This window comes from Elgaria multicarinata, chromosome 7 (genome assembly GCF_023053635.1).
Source record: "Elgaria multicarinata webbii isolate HBS135686 ecotype San Diego chromosome 7, rElgMul1.1.pri, whole genome shotgun sequence".
NCBI lineage: Eukaryota > Metazoa > Chordata > Lepidosauria > Squamata > Anguidae > Elgaria > Elgaria multicarinata.
The window spans coordinates 87,618,139-87,640,512 of NC_086177.1; the positions used below are offsets into that span (position 1 = coordinate 87,618,139).

General features: G+C 39.9%; 1 protein-coding gene across 1 annotated transcript in view; it reads left to right on the plus strand.

Moving 5' to 3' along the window:
- The window catches only part of SPAG1 (sperm associated antigen 1), a 44,112-nt gene extending 25,268 nt beyond the window's left edge, over nucleotides 1–18,844 (plus strand). Inside the window, exons 9-18 of the mRNA XM_063131001.1 lie at nucleotides 296–446; nucleotides 1,662–2,078; nucleotides 2,484–2,583; nucleotides 5,142–5,294; nucleotides 9,388–9,563; nucleotides 10,795–10,936; nucleotides 11,387–11,513; nucleotides 14,592–14,756; nucleotides 16,953–17,330; nucleotides 17,471–18,844. Coding sequence (XP_062987071.1) covers nucleotides 296–446; nucleotides 1,662–2,078; nucleotides 2,484–2,583; nucleotides 5,142–5,294; nucleotides 9,388–9,563; nucleotides 10,795–10,936; nucleotides 11,387–11,513; nucleotides 14,592–14,756; nucleotides 16,953–17,330; nucleotides 17,471–17,602 — 1,941 coding nt within the window. The 3' untranslated portion in view covers nucleotides 17,603–18,844. The remainder of the gene's footprint in view (nucleotides 1–295; nucleotides 447–1,661; nucleotides 2,079–2,483; nucleotides 2,584–5,141; nucleotides 5,295–9,387; nucleotides 9,564–10,794; nucleotides 10,937–11,386; nucleotides 11,514–14,591; nucleotides 14,757–16,952; nucleotides 17,331–17,470) is intronic.
- Nucleotides 18,845–22,374: the final 3,530 nt, after the last annotated feature.

The window sequence follows — 22,374 nt, forward strand, 5'->3', positions numbered from 1 at the left end:
CCCCCTCTTTTGGTCATGTTCAGTTCCAAGATTTGCATACTACTAACATAAAATCATGTTTAGAGTAGGGGGCTGGACTCGATGGCCTTATAGGCCCCTTCCAACTCTACTATTCTGATTCTATGAGTAATTTAGTCATCATTAAATCCCCTTGATTTCAATAAGTCTACAGTAAGCATGATGTAATTCTGGATCCAACCCAATATTAAGGTTTAAACAGTTGAAAGTAGCTTACTCTGGTAGAAGATTTTGTACATTTTAATTTTAATTTTTTAATATTGCTATTCTACTACAGAAAAATCTGTCAGATATTGAGAAGAATCTGAAAGAGTCAGAATCTATATCTCAGTCTCAGACCAGAGGGAAAAGAATACTTATTCAAGATATAGAAGGCTCAGATGGTGATGAAGAACAAGAAGGAAATGAAAATGGCAGTGGAAATAAAAGTAACATTAATGTTTTAATTGTTTCCATTAGAAGATCATGGAGCTGACTGTAAAATTGTTGTTGGAACATAGGGATATATCTTATACTGAATCAGACAGATCATCTAGCTCAGTATTTTCACAGACTGGTAGTGGCTTTCCATAGTTTTGGATAGGAGTCTTTCCAGCCCTATCTGGTGATGCCTGGGATTAAACTTGGGCCCTTCTGCATGCAATGCATGTGGTCTTAAATTCGAGAAAAGCTGATAAATACATACATTTAATCTGTAATACTGCACAATATTCCCCCACCCCCAAATTTCCCTTTTAAAAGCTTTCACAATAAAGCCCAAACAGCTTTTTGACCTTGGGAATTCAAACAACTAATTTTACTATATGGCAACCTCTAAGTGGGAAATTCTCATAAAAATGTGACCCTATGTTTTGGTTTAAAAGTAAAACCAAAACGGCATTTCTGTTCAAAACTGCATACTTAATTGGATATGTACAAAATTATTATTTCTGAAGGTGACACTTTATCCTTTAACAATCTTTAAAGGTTTATTCTCATTATAATGCTTGAAATCGAAAACATCTGGAGGGCACCAGGTTGGGGAAAGCTGATTTGGAGCAATCCTATTCTCTTTTTCTATGGATTGTTTGTTCATAAGACATAGTTTACTATCCTTTTCTTTACTGCTCTCTATTCTTAGTCTATCTGGATCTGAACGGCAAGCTTTTAAAAATAAATATCCATAGTATCTTTCTCATTGGACTTGGAACAGTATGTGTTTATTTTACAATATATTACATGGCTCAAAATAACTTTTTATACCTTTTCTGTATTTCTATAGAGGTAAATTGAAATTGTGGCTTTAAACATAGCTGTGATTGCTGTGTAGTGTGCTAATCAGGGCAGCTTTCCAAGCTGAGCATCCAGCATTTAAAAGGTTAATTCCAAGGTGAATTGCGTGCCATTCAGAAAAGGGTACTGCCAATCCTTAAAAAGAGGAATTAATACCACAGTACTGAATTCCTACTGGCAAATCATATATACTTTCGATTTGATGCTGTGCCTTCTGGGAGCACATGGATATCTTGGGTTTAGTTCATTTCGATAAGCTAGGATGCCTTATGAATTTACTCCTACATCTTTTTAGTCCACCCCTCCTGTGCTTTTACAATAGTTCCTTCTGATGATGCAAACTCTAACCTAGCCGATTAACTTCCTTGTAGAATCTGCTGTGCTAGTGGGAGGAGAGATCACAAGTGAGAAGACTGAAATGGGGAACGCACAAAAGAAGTTCCCCAGCAAAGGCGATGGCAGTAAATCGGAATACAAGGAAGCCCAGAAACACAGGGACCCTTCAGAGAGTGTCAAAAAAGGCACGCCTGAAAAAAAGACACACAAAGTTGTCCAGAATTGTGGAGGTGAAGTAAATGGCTGTCTGGGCAATGGTAGAAGTAATAGTGAGAAGAGGGAAGTGAAAGCAAAGGATGCAGAATCTTCATCAGCTGGAGCCAGCAGTTCTACTTTGCTCCCTCCTACTGCAGCAAAACTGAAATCTGAAGGAAATGAATTATTTAAGAATGGGCAATTTGGAGAGGCCGTGCTCAAGTACTCGGAGGCAATTGAAAATGTCATCAGTTCAGGTGAGTTATAAATCATTATGCCCCGGCTAAAATTATTCTGATGGTAATTAAAAAATATCCACGAATCATGCTTGGTATCCTTTCCCCAGTTTGCTTGTTTTTTCTAGAAGCTAATAAACTGGAAATTCCTTTGTAATGAATAAGCAACTGTGTGGGAAAAATCCATATGCAGTAACAAAGTGAAACAGATTTTTTCATGACAGTTTCATAGTAATTGTATTATGGTTGCATATTAAAGTCGTAGTATATTTATACTGAATAAACAAAAAAATCCTTGAAGCTTTGCTTCATCAGCAGAACTCCACTACTGCAGTGCAACTTGGACCTTAATGGATTGTTGTTTTTTAATACTAATAAAATTTGATTTCAGGAATTATCTTTCACTATGATTATATATAATTTTAGGAATCCAAACTCCAGAGGATCTAAGTATTTTGTATTCAAACCGAGCAGCATGTTACCTAAAAGAAGGAAACTGTGTTGACTGCATTCAGGACTGTAACAGGTAAATACAACCTTCAGCAGGGTAACAATAATCCCCGTGACTATGAGAGCATTTGAACTGGTTGTTATGACTTTAGATAGTTTGGAAGGTGTAACAGCTACTAATGCGCATACATATTTCATCAGAAGAGGCTCTGAATCACTTCCTTGAAAAGGAAGAGGAAGGAGGATGAGTAAGACAGTTAATGTTTCTCCAAGTTATACACAACATGTTTGTGGGATTTGAATATGAAATTAAAGCAACCTCATTACGGAATCATGTGCAAGTTCATATAATTATTCATGCATAATAAAGTTCCTGTTTGATATCTGTGCCTAGAATTATGTTTGATATTATCAAGAAAATGTACAAGTAGTTGCATCATGATTACAAATTGTGTTGCAGTAGTTTCCAGAAACAGACATACAACCTTGGCCTGTAGGTATGGTGCAATGTGGAGTATAGTATGGAAAGCTAATGCCTTCAGTCCCTTCTCTTTTATGGAACATGGTGCATTAAGTGTTACTGATATTTCTAAAATGTCTTCTCTTACAAATGTTTTCAATTGACATCTAATGACTCAGACGTCAGGAGTTAGACGTTGCAGCAGAGCCATAGCTATCCAGGTCTTGTCTTAATAGCTGTAAAAAATACTCGATGGTAAATGTATTAAATTAGAACGTTAATATCGAAACCTCCTGATTTAATAAGCATTTTTCAGATCAAATTATTCTTCCATAACAAACGTCATATGTGGAATATAGTTAATAATGAATAGGCGACTTCACATAAATATTCATTCAGGTGTCAAAAGAGTTCTCTGAGAAAGATGATTTGTAAATTTGGTCCCAGAAAATTAGAAATACAAAATAGGTAAGACAGGGTCTTTTTTGGTTGGACCTGCTTTCGTTGGTTTAGAAATCTACAAACTACAAAGAAATCTATTAGTTACCAACTTTTCATGGACCAGAATGTAGAGATAGTTCAGTCTTCTTAAGAAGCTCTGTAAGACTGACCTGTTTGGGCTGCCCTTTAGAGAGCAAATGTAGATAAATCTTCATTTACTTCAGAGATTAGCCAATTGATAATATGAGTAGCCATCTATAACCCCCACTAGTCACTGGTTTGGATCCAGACTTTGTCATGCTTGGAACTGATCCATTGAAATCAATGGAACAAGTTAACCATTACTAACACACACCCTATTGATTTCAGTGGATCTACTCTAAATATGACTAAGCCTGGATCCAACCCACTGTGTTTCGATTTTAATGCCAAAACACATCTGTGAATGGGCCACTATCTGATATCTCTACAACTAATTGTTGTTCTAAGAGGGGCAGTAGGGCTGCTGAAAGGGAAACTCTTACTTCCTGGCCATACTCTTTATGCCGTATGGAGAGAGCGAGTCAGTAGAGTCAGTTTTGCATTCATATTTTGCAAGCGCATAAATTGGTATTCGGCACATAATTCAAGCTCCTGAGAACCTCTGCTGTGTTGAAGCTATGAAGATAGGCTTGAAAGATGTGGCCAGTGACAATGAACAGTTTGAAGTAGAGAGCTGGCTGTGTAAGATTTCCAGTGGTCAGGGCCTGGATTTTGCTGCCTTATGTAATACTTGGCCCCTCCTTCCCTATGACTAGCTGTTGCTGAAGGGAGTACTCAAACTGGGTAAATATTTCCAAACAGTATTAACTTGCATAATTTATATAGGCTTGAGAATACCACTTTTCTTGGTGTAAAATGTTGACGTGTCGTGCAGAGCTATCGAATATTGCTCATACCGTTACATAAGTGCTTAGAGTTCTTTGTGCTGATTCCCCTAGAACAGGGATGGGCAACATGTAGGCCAAAATACCTGGAAGGCCACAACTCCCATCAGGCCTAGCTAGCGTGGCAAGTGGTAAGGGATGGTGGAGTTGTAGGCCAAAACCTCTGAAGGGCCATAAGTTACACGCACACCCTACACGCACACATCCCACCCAGTCCTAAAAATAACTCATATATCCTTCCTGCTTAATAGAAATTACTGAATATTAAAAGTGATTCTCTTAAAAATAATGGGTTGGCTCCAAAGAAAGTCAAATGAAACTCCTCTTGTGCAGCAAGGCTTTCCTGGTCCCTTCCTACAAATACCATTGTAAGATGTTTGGCAGTTTTTGTAGATTGCAAAAAGACGCTAAAAATAATCTACCTGTTATCTCATTGCATTATGTGCCTATACATATTTAATGTTCTGCAGCTACAATAAACATTGTAAGATAAAAATGTAGGTGCTTCTTTAAGCTGAATAACCATTAATCCTTTGAGTTACTGATCTGCTACTAAGTATCACTTGGCTTAAGTCTGTTCCCTGGCCATCTGATTAATAAGCTTTCCAGAAAATGCCCTAATAAATAAATAAATAAAATATTAATACACCATCTGGTACAAACCTTCATCTCCCCCCACCCTGATTTATTTTAGCATAGGCCCATCATTAAAATGGGATATATGTTTATATTCTACATGTTTTTCTATGTTTACTTCTTTCTTTATCCTTGTATTACTTGTAATAACTTTTGGTCATTTTCCCTTAGTGCACTAGAACTTCATCCATATTCTCTTAAACCTCTTCTACGTCGAGCAATGGCCTATGAGTCCATGGAACGATATCGACAGGCATATGTTGATTACAAAACATTATTACAAATAGACAGTGGGATCCAAGCAGCAAATGACAGTGTTAACAGGTAAATATTTATAATATTCATACAAAACCGTAACACACCAACCTGGAACAATTTGGGATGGATTGTGCAGGCATAGTTGGCCTTCAGTGCTAGTGTAACTATGGTTTGTGATTATGCTGCTACTGTGGTTGCTAGGCCCATCATATGTATTTTTCTTTACCTCCACAATACATTTAAGACTGTTATTGGACTAAAATAATTTGATCTTTGCTTTCTATATTCATCCTCGCTCTTTTTTCTTTCAAAATGATTAGTAACTGTAATTACTTACAATCCAATCCTGCATAGGATCAGGTTGTTAGAACGTAATGCAGGGACCTTATTGTTCTATACAGTTCCTAGCACCCTTGGCATTCAATGAATACATGATAAAATGGAAATATTTCATCTAGCTGAGTCAGTTGAGGTTATATAAGTATAAGATTTAGTCCTGGATGAGCAAGCCAACCTGGCATAACAAATTGGGAGATGTTAAGTTGTTCTAGCTTTGCCTGCTAAGTTTTCACAATCTAGGTTTGGTGGATAGGGAAATAGAGTTGCAGTGGTCTATTTGTTCACCTGCCCTGTCTAGTAAGAACCTTATATATATGTGGCCTGAAAGAATTGTGGATCTTTTGGTGTACCTTACTTCCTAACAGTCTCATTATCTTAAGTTGGCAGGGGTGGTGTCGGTGTCTGCTAGGTTGGTGATCCTGTAGGAATTTATCAAGGCTCAGCACCCCGCTTTCTGCAGCAGCTCATGATTTTGTGGCTGTATGTCAACCATGGTTTAGTTTCAATTAATATTGATTTCCATAAATCTGGCAGGTTATACTCTTGATTTGGTGTTTTGTATTGGACAGGATGATGGTGCTCTGGGTAGCTTTGATTTGATTCTTTTATCATGAACAGATCACAACCTAATCGGGTAGGGATAGGCGACCTATTTAGAACAGTCTGAACACGGTTTTTAGTTTGAAAAAAACTGACTGGTAGTTTTAGTCTTCTATAGTTGTTTGCAGCTGAAATTTGCCACAGCCATGAATTTTGGTGGTGGTACAGGCTACAGGGGCCACATGCTGCCCACCCCTGTCCTAGTGTCTTTCCGTAATAGGTTTACTAGACCCTTCATGCATAAAGCCACATCTGCTCCCACTTGGAATCCACGGTATTGCAGTAAGTCCCCAGTAATTGCCTAGGTCAGGGGATGGGCAACTTGTGGCTCTTCACTTGTTTTGGCTACAACCTTGGCTATGCTGGCTAGGGCTGATGGGAGTTGTAGGGCTGCAAGATGCCCACCCTTGACGTAAAGGGTAGTTCTCTATTACTGAAGTCTGTAGGACACAAAATAATGGGCTTGACTTGCAGGAAGGCAGATACTGGTTTAACATCAGGAAAAATGTCCTAATGGTGAGAGCAGTCAGACAATGGAGCCAACTACCTAGGGAGTTGGTGGGCTCTTCTTTGTTGGAAGTATTCAAGCAGAGACTGGAAAGCCATTTGTCAGTGATGTTTTAAACTTGATTCCTCCATTGAGCAGGGGAGTTGGATTTGATGGCCTAAATGGCCATTTCCAGTTCTATGGGCCTCTTCAGACAACACGCTACGCCATGGTTAATCCGCTAACCCTTTTTGCAGCAAATGGTTAGTGAGCGTGTTTAAAGCATAGTTAGGTAGCTGCCGTAGTTAGGAATGGTTCACACATCACGCTAAGTCATGGTTCACACAACACGCTTAGCTATAACGTTTAGTTCAAAATACTTAACCACTGTGGCTTAGTGTGTTGTCTGAACAGGGTCTATGTGGACAGGGGTGATCCAGTAGACATGGTTTACTTCAACTTCCAAAGTCCTTCACAAGACTCTTGAGTGAACATAGCAGTCATGGGATAACTGCTTACTGATGGGTAACTGGTTGAAGAACAGAAAGCTGGTTGAAGGACTACACTGTCTATTCTTACAATGAGGGATGTAGACAACAGGATCTGTACAATACGATCTACAAGGATCTGTATTGGGGCCAGTGCTTTTTAACTCGTTCATAAATGATCTGAAGAATGAGTAGTGAATTGGCCAATTTTGCTGATGATACCACATTGTTTAGGGTGGCTAAAACAAAAAGGGATAGTGAAGAGCTCCAAAAGGATCTCTCCAAATTGGGTGAATGGTTATTAAAATGGTAAATGAGGTTGTGTAAGGTGATGCACAGCAGGGCAAAACAACTCCCAACTCCCAACTCTCAGTACATGCTGATGGAATCTGAACTGGTGGCAACTGACAAAAAAAGGGTCCTTGAGGTTGTAGTGGATAGCTTGATAGAAATGCTGACTCAGTGTGTGGCTACTGTGAAAAAGGCAAATTTCAAGTTGGGCATAATTAAAAAGGAATTGAAAATAAAGCTGCCAATATCATATAGAACTTATACAAATCTATGGTATGACTACACTTGGAATGCTGTGTAGCATTCTGGTCAGTACACTTGAAAAAGGATATTGTAGAGTTGGAAAAGATGTAGAAAAGGGCAACCAGAATGATGAGCAAGAGGCTGGAGCAAAACCCTATGAGGGAAGGTTATAATGATTGGCGGTTAGCTTAAAAAAATGTAGTGAATAAAAGGAGACATGACGAAGGTGTACAAAATTATGCATGGTGTGAACAAAGTGGTTAGAGAAGTTTTTCTCCTTCTCTCGTAATACTAGAATCTGGGGTCATCCTATGAAGCTGAACGGTGGAAGGTTCAGGATGCCCTGTGTTCATCACACTAAATCATACCACATCTAAGCATTTTGTTCTCATTTGCTGACTTCTTAATTTGTAGTATTAATGTAAGCGATACAGAAATTTAGTTTGTATTCTAGGCCAGGGTGGACTGATTCGAGGCTTCCATGTTCTCCCTTTTTAAAAAACCTATCTTCTCCATGTTTCACTAAACTGTGTTAAACCTTATAAGACCGTAGTGCATCTCTAACAGTTACAATATAACTAATCTATGTTAAAGTAACCCTAACTATGATTAAGATAATGAAATGTGCCTTTGCAAGACATCCAGCATGAGATAGTCCACCACCGGCCAGTGATTTCCTTGTGGTCTTCTACCTTCGCCCACCTCTGTTCTAGGCAATACGTTTTCCTCGAATCTCAGAACTAAGGTCCTCTTTTGTCTTAACTATCATGAACGGATGTCTGGCTTCATATATAAACCATTTGATATTTAGAGAGGCATGCACATCCATTGCTTTTTGAAAAATGTATGGTATATCCATCATTTTTTGAAAAGTACTTGGTTAGAATCTAATGCTGGGGGGGGAAATATATGTTTAAATAAACAGAAAAAGTTTTTTCTCAGCATTTGTTATGAGAAGTGATATCTTTTATTGCCTTGTGAAATAGGTAACACAGAACTTTTGAACTGGCATAAACTTCCTGTGCGCTTCATATGTTTGTATTTAAATGCTTTCAAAATTGCCCCAAATACCTTCAGGTTTCTTGCTTGTTCTTTAAGATTGCTTCTATTTTGTTATTCTTAACACAATGACTTTTCCCCCCTCTCTAGGTCTTATTTATGCTTTTTGCTTCACTGCTTATTACTCCTTCCTTCTTGGCAACCCATCTCCTTATTTCAGCTGCTTCCTTCTCTTCTTCCTCCTCCTCCTGCTGGTAATTCCTTTTCAGCTTGCAAAGTATTTGTTTCTGGACTGTATGAAATAGAATTAAACTAAATTGAAATGAGGGCTGTTGAATTGGTTTCCTGTGATGTCACTTTTCAGTTCCTTAAAGAAAGCTAGTAAAATCCTCTCAGCTATACAAAATAAGAGGGGAGTATGACTATCCCTGGGTTGATTTGCATATGTTACCTAAGTGGTCAATACTGGGCATTGCCTTTAAACTTGCGCTTGGATGCATCTGAGTTAACATATTGAATAGTCAGTACAAATGCTGTGTAAATGGGTATGTATAATGAACAAAACTACACCATGCAGAACTCTATAAAAAGAGAATATGATTGTCTCATTGTTTATATTGTCCTCTTCAAGAATAATTACCTAGTCAGTTTACTGCAATTTTAAAAAGTGGCTACAATCTGTGGGAAAAAACACACACTTGTTTTTCTTTAGGATAACAAGAACTTTAATAGATCAGGATGGCCCAACTTGGAGGGAGAAGCTGTCCCCGATTCCTGTTGTTCCTGTTTCTGCTCAGTTACACTGGTGGGATGGAGGAAGCTTGACTTCAGAGACAAAGCAAAAGAAAACTACAGTCAGGGATGGAGATCAACAATCACAGATTCCTAGTATGTGTCATGTATTTTAGTGTGTCAATAGAATCACTGGTGAGCACTTACTGAAAAAGCATCCATCATATTTGAGGATTTGGGTCAGTATCCAAAGAGCTGCATATAGAGCTTCCATGCACTTACTAGAGTGTCTTTACATGTGCTGGGAGAATCTCAAGCTTCCCATTCTCTGCAGCTTCTGGGATCCCAGAAAATCATAATGGCTTTGGAGTTGCCTTTGGCGTAGTTCAAAGGGCTGCAGTTAAAAGTAGAAAACAGGACAGCTCGGGTGTGTGCATACAAGGCTCTTTGGATCTCATCCATTATCTTTAAAAGGTTAACAGCACAGTCTTAAAATATTTGCCATACACCACCAATAAGGTATGTTCCCAATTCTGATCTTGGCTCACAATAGATACTATAAGATGGCACCTACATTGTATCCCCATCCCAGAGTCTTTCCCTGCTGTGTTACCTAATCTAAAGGGACTGAGGATCAGGACTGACTGATCTGACTCTGAACACTTTATTGCTGTAGAGTTGAAGGCAGGCAGGGAGAGCATTGCTTTTTAACTTTATGGCAAACATTACTATGACCCTAATGTTCACGTTCAAGATACTATAAGCAGTTAATCCCCTTTTTCCCCTCTCCTTTTTCCTTTTTTTTAACTGACACCTTCAACATTCCATGCCTCAATTGTCCCCTTTCCCCCTCCATCCATAGATTTAAATGCTAGATTCATATAATTTGCTGAAACTCTGCCTCCTTTTGACCATTCCTCACTCCCCTAGGGTAGGAGTGAGAGTATCCTATACAAAATTATGGAGAAAACCATGATGTTAAGGTGGCTGTAATGAGCATAAATATGATTTTAACTTTTGACTCCACACCCCTGGCCTAAAAGCTGCACAGTGAGAGGGGCATTTCTGTGTGTGTGTGTATCTGAATGTGCGTGAGCGAGAATGGATGTGTCAGTATGTGCTTTGTGTGTGGGAGGGGATGAGAACAAGAATAGAGTGCCCCTTGATGACCACCACCCACTTTTTTGTTTTGTATCCATCTGCTTTTGTGGCATAAGCCCACCTCTGGCATACAAAGTGGAAGGTTAGCCACAAAGGAATGCAGTTTTCCATTCCTGCTCTAAGGAATACTTGATGAATTACAGTCTTGCTTTCTGAAAGCTGCCAAACAAGTGCAAGAATCATTGCCGCTAGTGAATGGCATCTCTTCATCTGTGTTTATAAATAGGTGAAACCCCAGAAGAGATGTTCAAGACTCTGAAGAACAAAGGGAATGAATTTGTGAAAAAGGGCAGCTATGAAGAAGCGTTGAAGAAGTACAATGAGTGCATAAAGTTAAATTCCCAGGAACTGACCATCTACACTAACAGGTGAGGAGGAGATCTCTAAAACTCCGTCCACTTCAAATGCAACTATTCAGATTATAAGGCATTTGTCAATAATTTTAGAGGAAAACTAATTGTATATCCAAGATTCCTCATGTTTGTGAGTGAAAACTACTTCTCATGTTACAGTTATTATATGTAGGTCCACACACATACATATATATATATATATATATATATATATATATATATATATATATATATATATAAAACTCCCTATAATTTGCTATAAACATCTGGGCAGATGATCCCCACATTTGCTTTCCAATCAGTATGTCTGAATCCAAGTAGCACTGAAATGTTTACACTATAAGAATATACATTTCTTCACATACATAAAATGGGTCTTTTTTTGCAGAAACATTATTGACCCCAGAATTTTATGGGTGCAATTATATGTTCTTACACTACTCTGTTTTTACTGTACTGTATTAGGGCCCTTTGTTGCTTGAAGCTGTTTCAGTATGAAGAAGCCAAAAAAGATTGTGATTATGTTCTTCAGACAGATGACTCCAATATAAAAGCTTTATATAGACGAGCTCTAGCATACAAAGGGTTAGAGGTAAGTAAAGAGAGTACCCTAGATGTTAATTTGCAGATACTCAGTTTAATAGCAATCATGCATGTCAATGCAACTGAGGCATGGGATAGGACGCCTGGTATAGAAAAAAAATATCCCAGAATAAAACATCATCTCAACTTGGGGTGTGGGGCATTCCTTTTGCTTGAAGAACTAGGAACTAGGAATGTCAACATGAATAATGCTGATTTTTTTTGGGGGGGGGGGTGACTAAGGATGAGAATGTGGATATAAATCAAGTGGGTCAATAGGGGTTGCTTCTTGGATGTTGGCCTGGCAACAGTGAACACCACAAGCCTTGACTCTCCACTGCCAGGGAACATTGAGGGCTCAGACAGCAAGCACTACGATGCTTGTGTCAAATGCTCCCAAAAGCTTTAAGGGTCAGAGAGGCTGGGAGCAAGGAGGAAGGAGTGAGCGCAATGGAAACCAAGAGCCTAGAGATGTATTTGAGCCTTTTCTTCAGCAACAAGAGGTTTGGGCATAAGGTGCTGTCAGAGTCCAGCTGGAGGCAGGTCTGGTAGCAACCAATAGAATTAAGAGCAACCACTGCTGTTTAGGAGGTGAGGGCCAGGGCAGAGCTTGGTAAATAAGATGCTATTTGGTAAGGACCCATAGCTTGGCCGCTCTCTATTTGGACCAGAGTCAATGGTACAGAAGGGCTCTGCTTAAGGAAGGTGCCTTTGCCTGATTTCCATGATCCTACTGCCACCTGCACAACAGCTCACCCCATCCGGCAGGGCCCCACTCCCTTCTTTGCAGCCTTTTCAGGGACAGGGTGGGGACACGTTCTTCCACTAGCCCTTCATTTGCACGTGGCTCAATCTGGAAGCCATCACAATATGCTAGTGGCAATACTGTGAGGGAATGACAGACATGATCCTCCGCATTTTCTTGCAGTATGTGCCTGAGATTTCATCAGCTGAGGCTAAAGTAGCCACCTGTGAAAATTGTGGGAGCAAAGTGAGAATGTGAAATGCTCCCAAATAAAAACCGTAATCTACCTTCTCTTCTCTCCCCTTCCCACCCCTGGTGGCTGTTCACAGCTACAGTGTTTGTCCTTTCTACTATTCCTCCAGTGCCATTTTCTCTTATCCCCCACTGTGTAATCCTGGCTGATCTGGGATCATGTAGTGAGTTGTAAAACTAGGTATGTGGCTATGTAACATTGCCCTGAGGGCAAATGAAGAAACGTTGCTTCCATGGGAGGTAACTAGGAGATTTTCCTGTCTCAATGAGCTGCTGTGGTTTCACTGGCTGCCCACACAGTGCACTGCTGGAAGATGGGAAATGTTGCCTGACTTCCTAGGCACCACAGGCATGTGTCTCCTTCCTCTCCTTTATGTATTGGGGAAACACTTTGTCCTTGTATTCAGTCCTCCCCATAAAGCACCACTTAAAGCCCCACCCCACCCCCAGTTCACAGCCTGCACACAGCACAGAAAAATCAGGAGGGTAGTTTTAGCTCAACCCTAAGACAATGTTATTCTTTTCAAAGCACCCCCTCCCGCCCCCAACCCAATTATTTATGTAATAGTAAGCACTACCTAATACTTCAAGAGCAAATCGATTGGAAGCAAGCAGATAGGATGTTGTAGTAGATGAGGGCAGTGAACGAATGTAAATTGGGGAGGCAACGTTTTGGGGCCTGTCAGCATGTTTGGCGATTTGAGAAACTACCCTGCACATTGACACAAAATGGCTGTCATGGGAGGCAGGGCTAGTCTCAAAGGACAAGTAATCTGCCCAAAAGGTGGGCTCTCAGCCCCAACACACTAAACAACTCCTTTGAACCCACAGTTTTCAGCACCCAACTGAATCGCTTTCACAGAAGGCAAACTCTTTTCCTCTGCCCACCCCTGCCTGCTAACTCATCCCCCCACCCCCACACATTTCTTTCTCTCTTGCTCTGGATCAGCACCCACACATATATGCACACCCCATGTCCTCATCCATCCATGCACAGGCACAAACACCCTATGTATCCACCATGCATGCATGTAGTCACGCACCCCAGTTCCTCTTCCTCACTGCAAGCACGCACAAGAACACACTGTTTTTCAGGATTGCTCCAAAATCCCCCTGAACACCTTTGTCTTTCCCACACACGTGCACCATCATCCGTTCAGACATACAAGCACACAACCCTCCCCGATAGCCCCCCAGGCGCTCGTAGCTGGCTCCCTCACACCCCAACGTCTTCCTACTGCTCTCCCTACCACTCTCGCTGCTGGCTGCCTGAACCCCAGCTGCCTTACTGCTGCCCTACATAGCCCCCTCCCCTGCTCTCACTGGCTCTCTCTTTAGCATCCCCAGCAAAGCAAACAAGTCCCCTTTTTCTTGATGTCTGGGGACACTGCAGAGGAAAGCATCAGCCCATAGCTGCCTGCCAGCTACATTCCCGAAGAACATCTCTGAGCCCCATGCACAGAGAGTGAAGATGGCAGCAGCTGGAGGCCCTTACTTTGCTTTCAAGCAGTCTCAGCTGCCAGTAAGAACAGTTGTTGCCTTCCCCTATAAATGGAGAGGGTAGGGCACCTCGGTGGGCACCAAGCAAATGCACCAGGTTGCCTACGCCTGAGTCAAAAGAACTGGAGGAATAAAAATTGCTTGGCTGCAATGTGTCCCTTCCAGTTCTTGTTGATTCTTTGCATAAATAACTGCCTCAATCTTTTTATTTATTTTATTTCAATTTTTATCTTGTGGCACTGTTTGGGAACCACTGTTAGGAACCTCTGCCAAAATCAAAGGAGTCCTCCCTCATAATGTTTCTGGGCAAAGGACAGAAGCAAGCATCCTTTTCCTCACTGACACCTGACAGCCAGAAGTCTGCATAACAATTCATTCCCTCACCACAGTGGTGAATTCCTAAAAAGTGCCTTGCTGGATTCAACCACTACTCTAGCTCTCAGGAAACATCTACAATTGCAGTAAACTTAGTCCAAATTCTTATTACAAGGTCTTGTGGTCTTATTTATTTTGCTGAGTATTTGTAAGTATCATGACCTTTTCAAAGCTATCCCATTTTTAAAGCTAATAATTGATTTTTCTTAATTTCAGAACTACGAAGCTAGTATTGATGATTTGAATAAAGTTCTTCTAATAGATCCAAGTATTGATGAAGCAAAGAAGGAGTTGCAGGAAACAACTCGGTTGCTGAAACTCAAAAATGAAGTTACAGAAAACACAAAACAGAAGCAAAGGAGAAAAATTGAAATTGAAGAGGTATTCCATTACAAAAAATGAAATTGCTAAATTATACTCTGAGCTGTGGTTATAGCTTCCAAACACTTTTTTGTAGCTAACTTCACTTGCATGTTGTGTCAAGGGTGTGTGGGTGTGGGTGTGTACATCCAATGTTTGGGGGCCTCTCTTCTGAGAAAACAGTGTAAAAAGAGGTCGAATCCAGCTAGTCTACATGCTTGCGGATCATGCTTTAAATTTTCTGAACCATGTTCCACTAGAAGGATCTTTTTTGATTGTTATAATGCGGCTAGTCATCAGTATCACTGAATATCACATATTGTATATATCACATTAAAGTTAATGGCAACCCATTGATCACTTCCTGTTCAGTAGTCACAATAGGAATTTCTTTCTTTCTTTCTTTCTTTCTTTCTTTCTTTCTTTCTTTCTTTCTTTCTTTCTTTCTTTCTTTCTTTCTTTCTTTCAAGCATTTCTACCCTGCTCCTCAGCCGGAAAGTCTTCAAGGGCAGCTTACCATCTAAAATATATGACACGAGGAAAGGAGGGGAAAGGAAAACAAGACCACCAATTCTTAATGTTAAACGGTTCTTACAATGGCCAGCTGTTTGGGAAATGGGCTGCTCACTGTTAAAGACCAGGCTCACCACCTGACCTTCCACGAAATGGCTGTAATGCAGCTGGAAGTTGATGGTCTTACAAGGTGGGGCCTAGTTGAAACCTGCCAGTTTCTTGTCACTACTGCAGCTGCAGGAAAGTTTAGGGGGTGCAGATGGTGCCATCATTCCTCAGGGCAGATGGTCCTGTTGTTCTTCCTTTCAGGGCACTTGGATCTGATGGCCTGTGTGAGGTAGGGAGGAGGACCCCAGCTTAGCTGGCAAAAGCAGCAGCAAGGGGAGGTAGCAGGTTGTTTGCTGTCTCCTAAGGGATTCTAGTAAGCTAGTTTATAGTCTTGCTTGTGAATTGCAGCCAGAGTATATTTTCTTTAAGCTTAACAGCCTGGTCAATTCATAGTGTTAATCTAATTCTGGTTTCAAATTTTGAAACAGTTGCACTTTTGAAATCAACAAGGGTACTATAAAGTAAATTAAATTCCCATTTTCTTTGCTTCTCTGAAAAGCAATTATTTGTACATTGCCTTTCTCAGCCACAGAAATTTCTGAAATTACCTCATTGCTGAGATATGCAGTATATGAATCAATGGAAAATAAAGACAGTTGTGGGGAATTCCTATGTCTAGATATTAATGCTTTTATTTTATTTTATTTTATTTATGAATGACTTAAACCTATATACAGGGATGAGAATTATTGATGGAATCCATGTCTGAGAATCGGGAGCAGAAAGCTGTGCACTTGCTATTGGGTCAAGGTTTTTGCTGACCAATTGAAGTTGGGGGCAAAATCCCAGATCAGCTGTGGGGCAGGATGGGAGCTGGAGGGAAATGTCCTAGACTCTGCCCAGGGCCCCTTCTCTCTCTTTCTGGCTTCCACAGTAGCAGATCAGTGTTCAGGTGGGATGGGAGGTGGGGCTTCTGAGTGAATTCTCTTACTGTTTAAGTGCTGTTGTCGTACATTGATACTGCATCCTACAGTAGATAGCTAGACATAAGGTGTGTCCCCCACCCCACCCCGGTGAAGTTGTGTTCTTGCGACAGCAGCTTTGCACACAGGAACCTGGTTCGAATGCAGATAATTGCTGCTAGACATAGACAAAGACAGCTTCGCTTCCATGAATTGGAAGTAATCTTGAAACTTACAATTCCTCATGACTTCTCTCATTCAACTGTGCAAGAAGCTAAACATCTGCATAAATATAGACCCTTTCAGTAGTGTAGTCAGCAGTAAGGGAGTTACTTCCATGTATAGGGATCCCACACTGCAGCAGTGTGCAGGCAAAGAACATGACTATATGACCAATCACATGGGTCTTTTCCATACTCTCCACTGAGAGGGTGGTTACTAAAGAACCATACAATCAGCCTCATCTATGTGGTCAGCTATGAACTGCACATGTAAACAGGATACACCATTGAACTTAAGATGCCATTTTGGTAGAGGGTATAGTGGGGTCCAGGATGGAATGAAATGCTGATTATTATGCACTAAATTTTAAGTATTACTCTGGTGGTGAGGATAATTTCTTATAATTATGAAATGTCACATGTGTTATACATACATTAAACCCAACTGGATTATTGGTTATTTCTTTGTGAAGGTGAATGAATGTGAGGAAGAGGAAGATGGAGAGACCCGTGCTTCAGAGAATGCTACAGGAAATTACCACAGTGCTAAAGAAGAGCTTAAAATGAGAGTGCCAATGAATAGCTCAGAAAAACTAATAATTTCTAAGCCATCAAATGCCTATGAATTTGGTCAGATTATCAATGTTGTGAATGCCAATAAAGACATCACTGCTTGTGCAGAGCTCTTAACAATGATTGAGCCAAAAGATTTGCCAGTACTTCTAAGCAACAAACTAGAAGGAGATATTTTTCTAATCTTTATCCAAGCCCTGCAGTCTGATGTATTTTGCCAGGACTCCGGCCGAGTGTATCAGCATCTTGTCCACCTGAGTAAAGCAGAAAGGTTTAAGGTGAGCAACTAATGTCTTAGTGTAAATTCTTTGACAATGTACACCCTAAATGAAATACTTCTTAAATACTAGCATTAACTAGGCATTTAGACAAATACCATTTCTAATTGTTATTAACCACACTATTTTTTCCTTTTCAGCTGGTGTGCTCACTGCTTAGTAGGAATGAAGTGGAACAGGTTCAACAGCTGTTTGATTCCCTTTCCAAAGAGCGAACCCAACAATTTTCTTTAGAAGACCTGGAGAGCCTTAAGAGAGACTTTGATCTTTAAGCAACTTCGTTTTGGAATTGCCTCTTGCATGCATTCTGTTGATGCTTGTAGGATGGCATATAAACTATGCAGACTTGCATGGGATAAAGTCAGTCTTTTATCTGGACTGTTTGATATGCTGCACATTTTACATACACATTGAAAAGCTGCTCTTCCATCTTGTATATATTTTATCCTACAGACTACGCATGCATGACTTTATGTTAAAGGGGCTATTCACTCACTACTTGGTTCCTGTAATTATACCAGGAGAGGGGTGAGAAGCAGGACTCAGACTCAAGGGGAAAGAAATTAAGAATAGACTGTGCTTGGTAAAGATATGGTCCTCAGGGCCCAGCAGGAAGTGAACAGTCCTTAAAATGTAGGTCCCACAAAACAGTATAATGACCTGCTAATTAGAATATACTCAACTACTTTGAAAGGTATTCATGAGGTTCTATGTAGTCATCCATTTGCTATATATTTTGGTTATACTGCTTTTTTTGTTATATAGGAATCTTCTACTGTTCAGAGACGGCTGACACTTAGCACAATTGATGGACAATGTCTTCTATATAAGCCCCATTGACTGATTGGTAATTGTGCATTTTTCTCTCAGTGGGGCTTGTGCTAAAAGACATTTCCACCAGTGCATTGTGCCTATACTCTTCACTTTTCCTGCTAGGTAATATGGCTACTTACGTACATCCACCTAACTGCAGTGCAGCCGAAACCAGCCTCTGCTTCCATCTGCCACCAGTCTACCTGGGCAGACACTCACATCTGGCTCCCACTGAGCATGGCTTCAAAGGAAAACACAACTCATTTCTTCTCATCTTGTGTCAGTGCTACTAACTTAAATATGTGCAGTTATGTGCTTGATGGCACTGAATGTGTACATTTAAATCAACCCCTTGGTCCTCTTCTATTTTGCTTCTTCTGGGTTATGTAAAGATACTTTTATACAGCCTGTGCACTACTGGTGAATGGCAGAGATAAAGCAGAATAGGTGATGATAAATGTTTTGAAGCAATAGAACTATTATATTTTTAAACTGGAGACTAGTAATTTATTATTAGTGTGTGTATCAAATTTTATTATGGGAGAGGTTGCCCAGGTTCTTGCACTATTTTAAAGGTGGTATTATTTGTCAAAGAATTTCTGTATTAAATACATAACTGAAATGTTATATGTAGGTTAAAAACGTACCCACTTGAAATTGTTTCCCTTGAAAAGCCTTTGACACAAATATTTAAAAAATAAAGATATTTGACAATATTTGTGATTCTGCCTTTTCACTGATACAGCATTGAGTTAATTATAGTATGCTTTCTATCATGATTGTCCAATACATTTTTCTAGGAGGCTGTTGATTGGGCAGGATCCTACTTTAAAACAAACAATGATTAAACAAGCCAGCTTTTGCACCTGTGGTTTGTCTTTTTTAAGAAATTGACTACAGTTCATTTTAAACCAGGATACCTGCTTTGAATGTAACAAAAAGTGGATACTCTTTAACAGTGAAACTAAATTCAGGAGAGGTTCTCTTAATCATGCAGAAAGAGGGAAAGTACATGAGTTAGATGCTTCACTATGTCTTGTAGCAGCTGATCAACATAATACTGAACCCTGTTAATTCAATAAACCATGATGAGCTCTAATGCTTATACCAGAGCATAGCATGAGACAAACTATAGATTCTTCATTTTGAAGGGAATCCTTATCTAAATCTGATTTGTTACTTTATATGAGCCTTCCTCAACCTGGTATCCTCCATATGTTATTATTCAGAATCCAAAGGGGCGTTTATGCTTCCACATATTCCCTTGTGTGGATGGGACCGACTGCTTGTGCAACAGCGATCTTCCCAGGGGAAGCCCTGAACTGAACAGTAACACTCATTTCTTGATTGAGGCAGGTCAGCAGAGTTCCTTTACGTGAGCTCCACCAACCTGCCCCATTCCAAAAACGAGTATTTTCAGTGGTTGCCCTGGAAGCATTAAATCGTTCTTCCACAATTAGGTGTCCTGCTTATGGACAGGAATTGGTAGGGCATAAAGGAATTGGCAGCAGCATAAGCACTGCATTAGATTTCACCCTTGAACTTACACTTCCATCACAATGGGAACATGGCCAATGGTGAGGAATGCTGGGAGATAATGACCAAAACATCTGGAGGGCTGCTTGATATATAGTGATATCCACTATCTTAGTACTATGGAATTAGTTTCTGACTTTGACAATTTCTGGTCTATTAGATCTTACATATTCCTAATCATAACATGGGTTGGATCCAGATCAGCCTTCTGTAGGCAGAAGGGGTCCATTCTTGAGAGGTGCTTCTGCCCAGTATGAGGGGATCCCCTGCATCACAGCTTACCCCATTCAGCAGGCTCCCCCAGCCCTCTGTGTAGCATTTTTAAGGTGGGGTGGATAGGCTACTGTGGGGAGGAGATCACAGGTAAATCCATTTACACCAACCCAATTACATATGCCTAAATCTGGATCCAACTTATTTCCTATATTATTGTGCATATTGCCCAAGTCACAGAGGTTCAATTTAGCCATATAGACTGCATTTTGTGAGTCACCCTGAGAACTCTGTTATAGAGTGGCCTACAAATACTGTAAGGAAATCAGTAAAATGGAGTCTACATGACTAAATAGAACCTGCATAATATAGTGCCTAATGCACAAGGTATCATTTCTGTTGAAACCATATGCTACAGGTGGGGTTTAGCAAATGATGCAGCTCTCTCAATGATCTAGAACACTGGTAACAAGGAAGGAACTTTTGGCGATGAATTTATAGATGCAATTATATAATGTTATTTTAAACTGTTATGCCAATGTTCAAACAATGTTTTAGCAGTTGTCTTTGACCCTTAGCTAGAGTTTGGTTCATGGCTCTCCCATGAATACAAATTTGTTCAAACCAGGAGCAACGCTCCTTCATAAGCTTTCAGTGATTATAGTGGTTACAAAGCAAAGCACCCAAGTCTTATGTTTTGCCCCCACTGCCTGGAATGCTAATAGGTTTACATTAAAATGCTTCTATAGGTCTTCATTTAGAACTAGTGTGTAATTTTAGCTTACTCATCCCTTGATCTCTTGTTCATTTCCATCTTAAACCGAATTAACCTCACTCTAGCAGCCTGATATTCAAGATGTGATGTTAAATAAACACAGACATACACTCTCCTCTTGGGGTTTGCATTTCATGCACTACCTTAACACAAAGATGAATACCTGTTCTAGAAAAACAGTTAGTGCCTTAAAGACTAACAAATTTATTAAAGCATAAATTTGTTAGCTTTTAAGATTCCACAGGACTTTGTTTTTTTTTTTTATGACAGACTAAATTGTCTGTCCCAATCTTGCCCACCATTCTGTTCCTAGTGGCCAAATACCTATGGGAAGCCCATGAGCACAATAGCACCTGGGTTTCCTTGGAATTGATAGAGAGGTATACCGCCCCCAATACTGGAGACAATATAGTTACTAGTAGCCATTGATATCCTTATTCTTTATGAATTTATCTAATTCCCCTTTGGCGACCACTTTGTGGTAGAGAATTTCAGTTTAACTGCACGCTGTGTGAAGTACATATCATTGGACTAACAAGTATCAGCATGACATTTAAACAGCATTCTAGAGCTTGTTCAAGACTGGTCATTGAGCTGCCTAATGTCAGTATCAGAATGTTTGCAAAGTATGCAATGGCTAGCACATTCAAATACTGATTTTCATTCTACTGTTGACAGTGTTTACATGTTACAAAACCCTATATAATGTGTAGGAGCTTATGTTATTGATGTGCATATTGTCACAGGTACTAGCCTATTGTATCATGGCTATAGCACTTACAGGTATACTATATAGAAACTGGGAGCTGCAACAAAATGCTGTATATTCTCACTTCTCAATAGGAGTGTTTTCATTTTAAAATGTTTCCAGTCCTTGTATACACACAGAAAAGCATCAAATCTTTCAGGCAGTGCTCAGAGGAGGGGATTTCAGATAAAGTTACTAATACTCCAAAGTCCAGCTTAGCTCATATTGTCATGCCATGAGCTAATATTTTCTGTCCCCATACTACCATATTACACCAGCTTTAAAACCACTACACTGGCTGCCAGTTAGTTTTTGGGCAAAGTATAAAGAGTTGGTTATTACCTTTAAAGTCCTACATGGTTTTGGTCCAAATCACCTGCGGGATCGCCTTCTCCCAATCAATCCGCCCTGCACACTCCGGTCCTCTGGGAAGAATTTATTCCGGTCAGCCACTAGGCTGACAACTGTTACCCAGAGGACCTTTTCGTCTGCCACCTCTGGGCTGTGGAATAGCCTGCTGGGAGAGATTTGTCAATTTAACAGTCTTCCAGAATTTAAGAAAGCCATAAAGACTGATCTCTTCCGGCAGGCCTACCCAGTTGAATTTTAAGATGCCTTTTAATAATGTACTGACTTTTAATGTATTAATTTTATATGTTTTTAATCAATTATATGTATTTTATAGTGTTTTGTATTTGTGTTGTACCCCACCTCGATCCAGAGGAGAGGCGGGTAAGAAATAAATATTAATTATTATCCTTCCACTATATACAAAAATAGAAAATAAATGTATACTTGCAGGACTCAACTGATTCTATCATCACATTTGGATGCCAGAGTATATACACATCCATGTTTCTAGAACTACTCTATTCCACCTAGGTAGCTGACTGTAGTGCTGTGTATTAACCTTTAGTATAGATATTGCAATATAGCCCATTCACCATGCAAGAGATTCC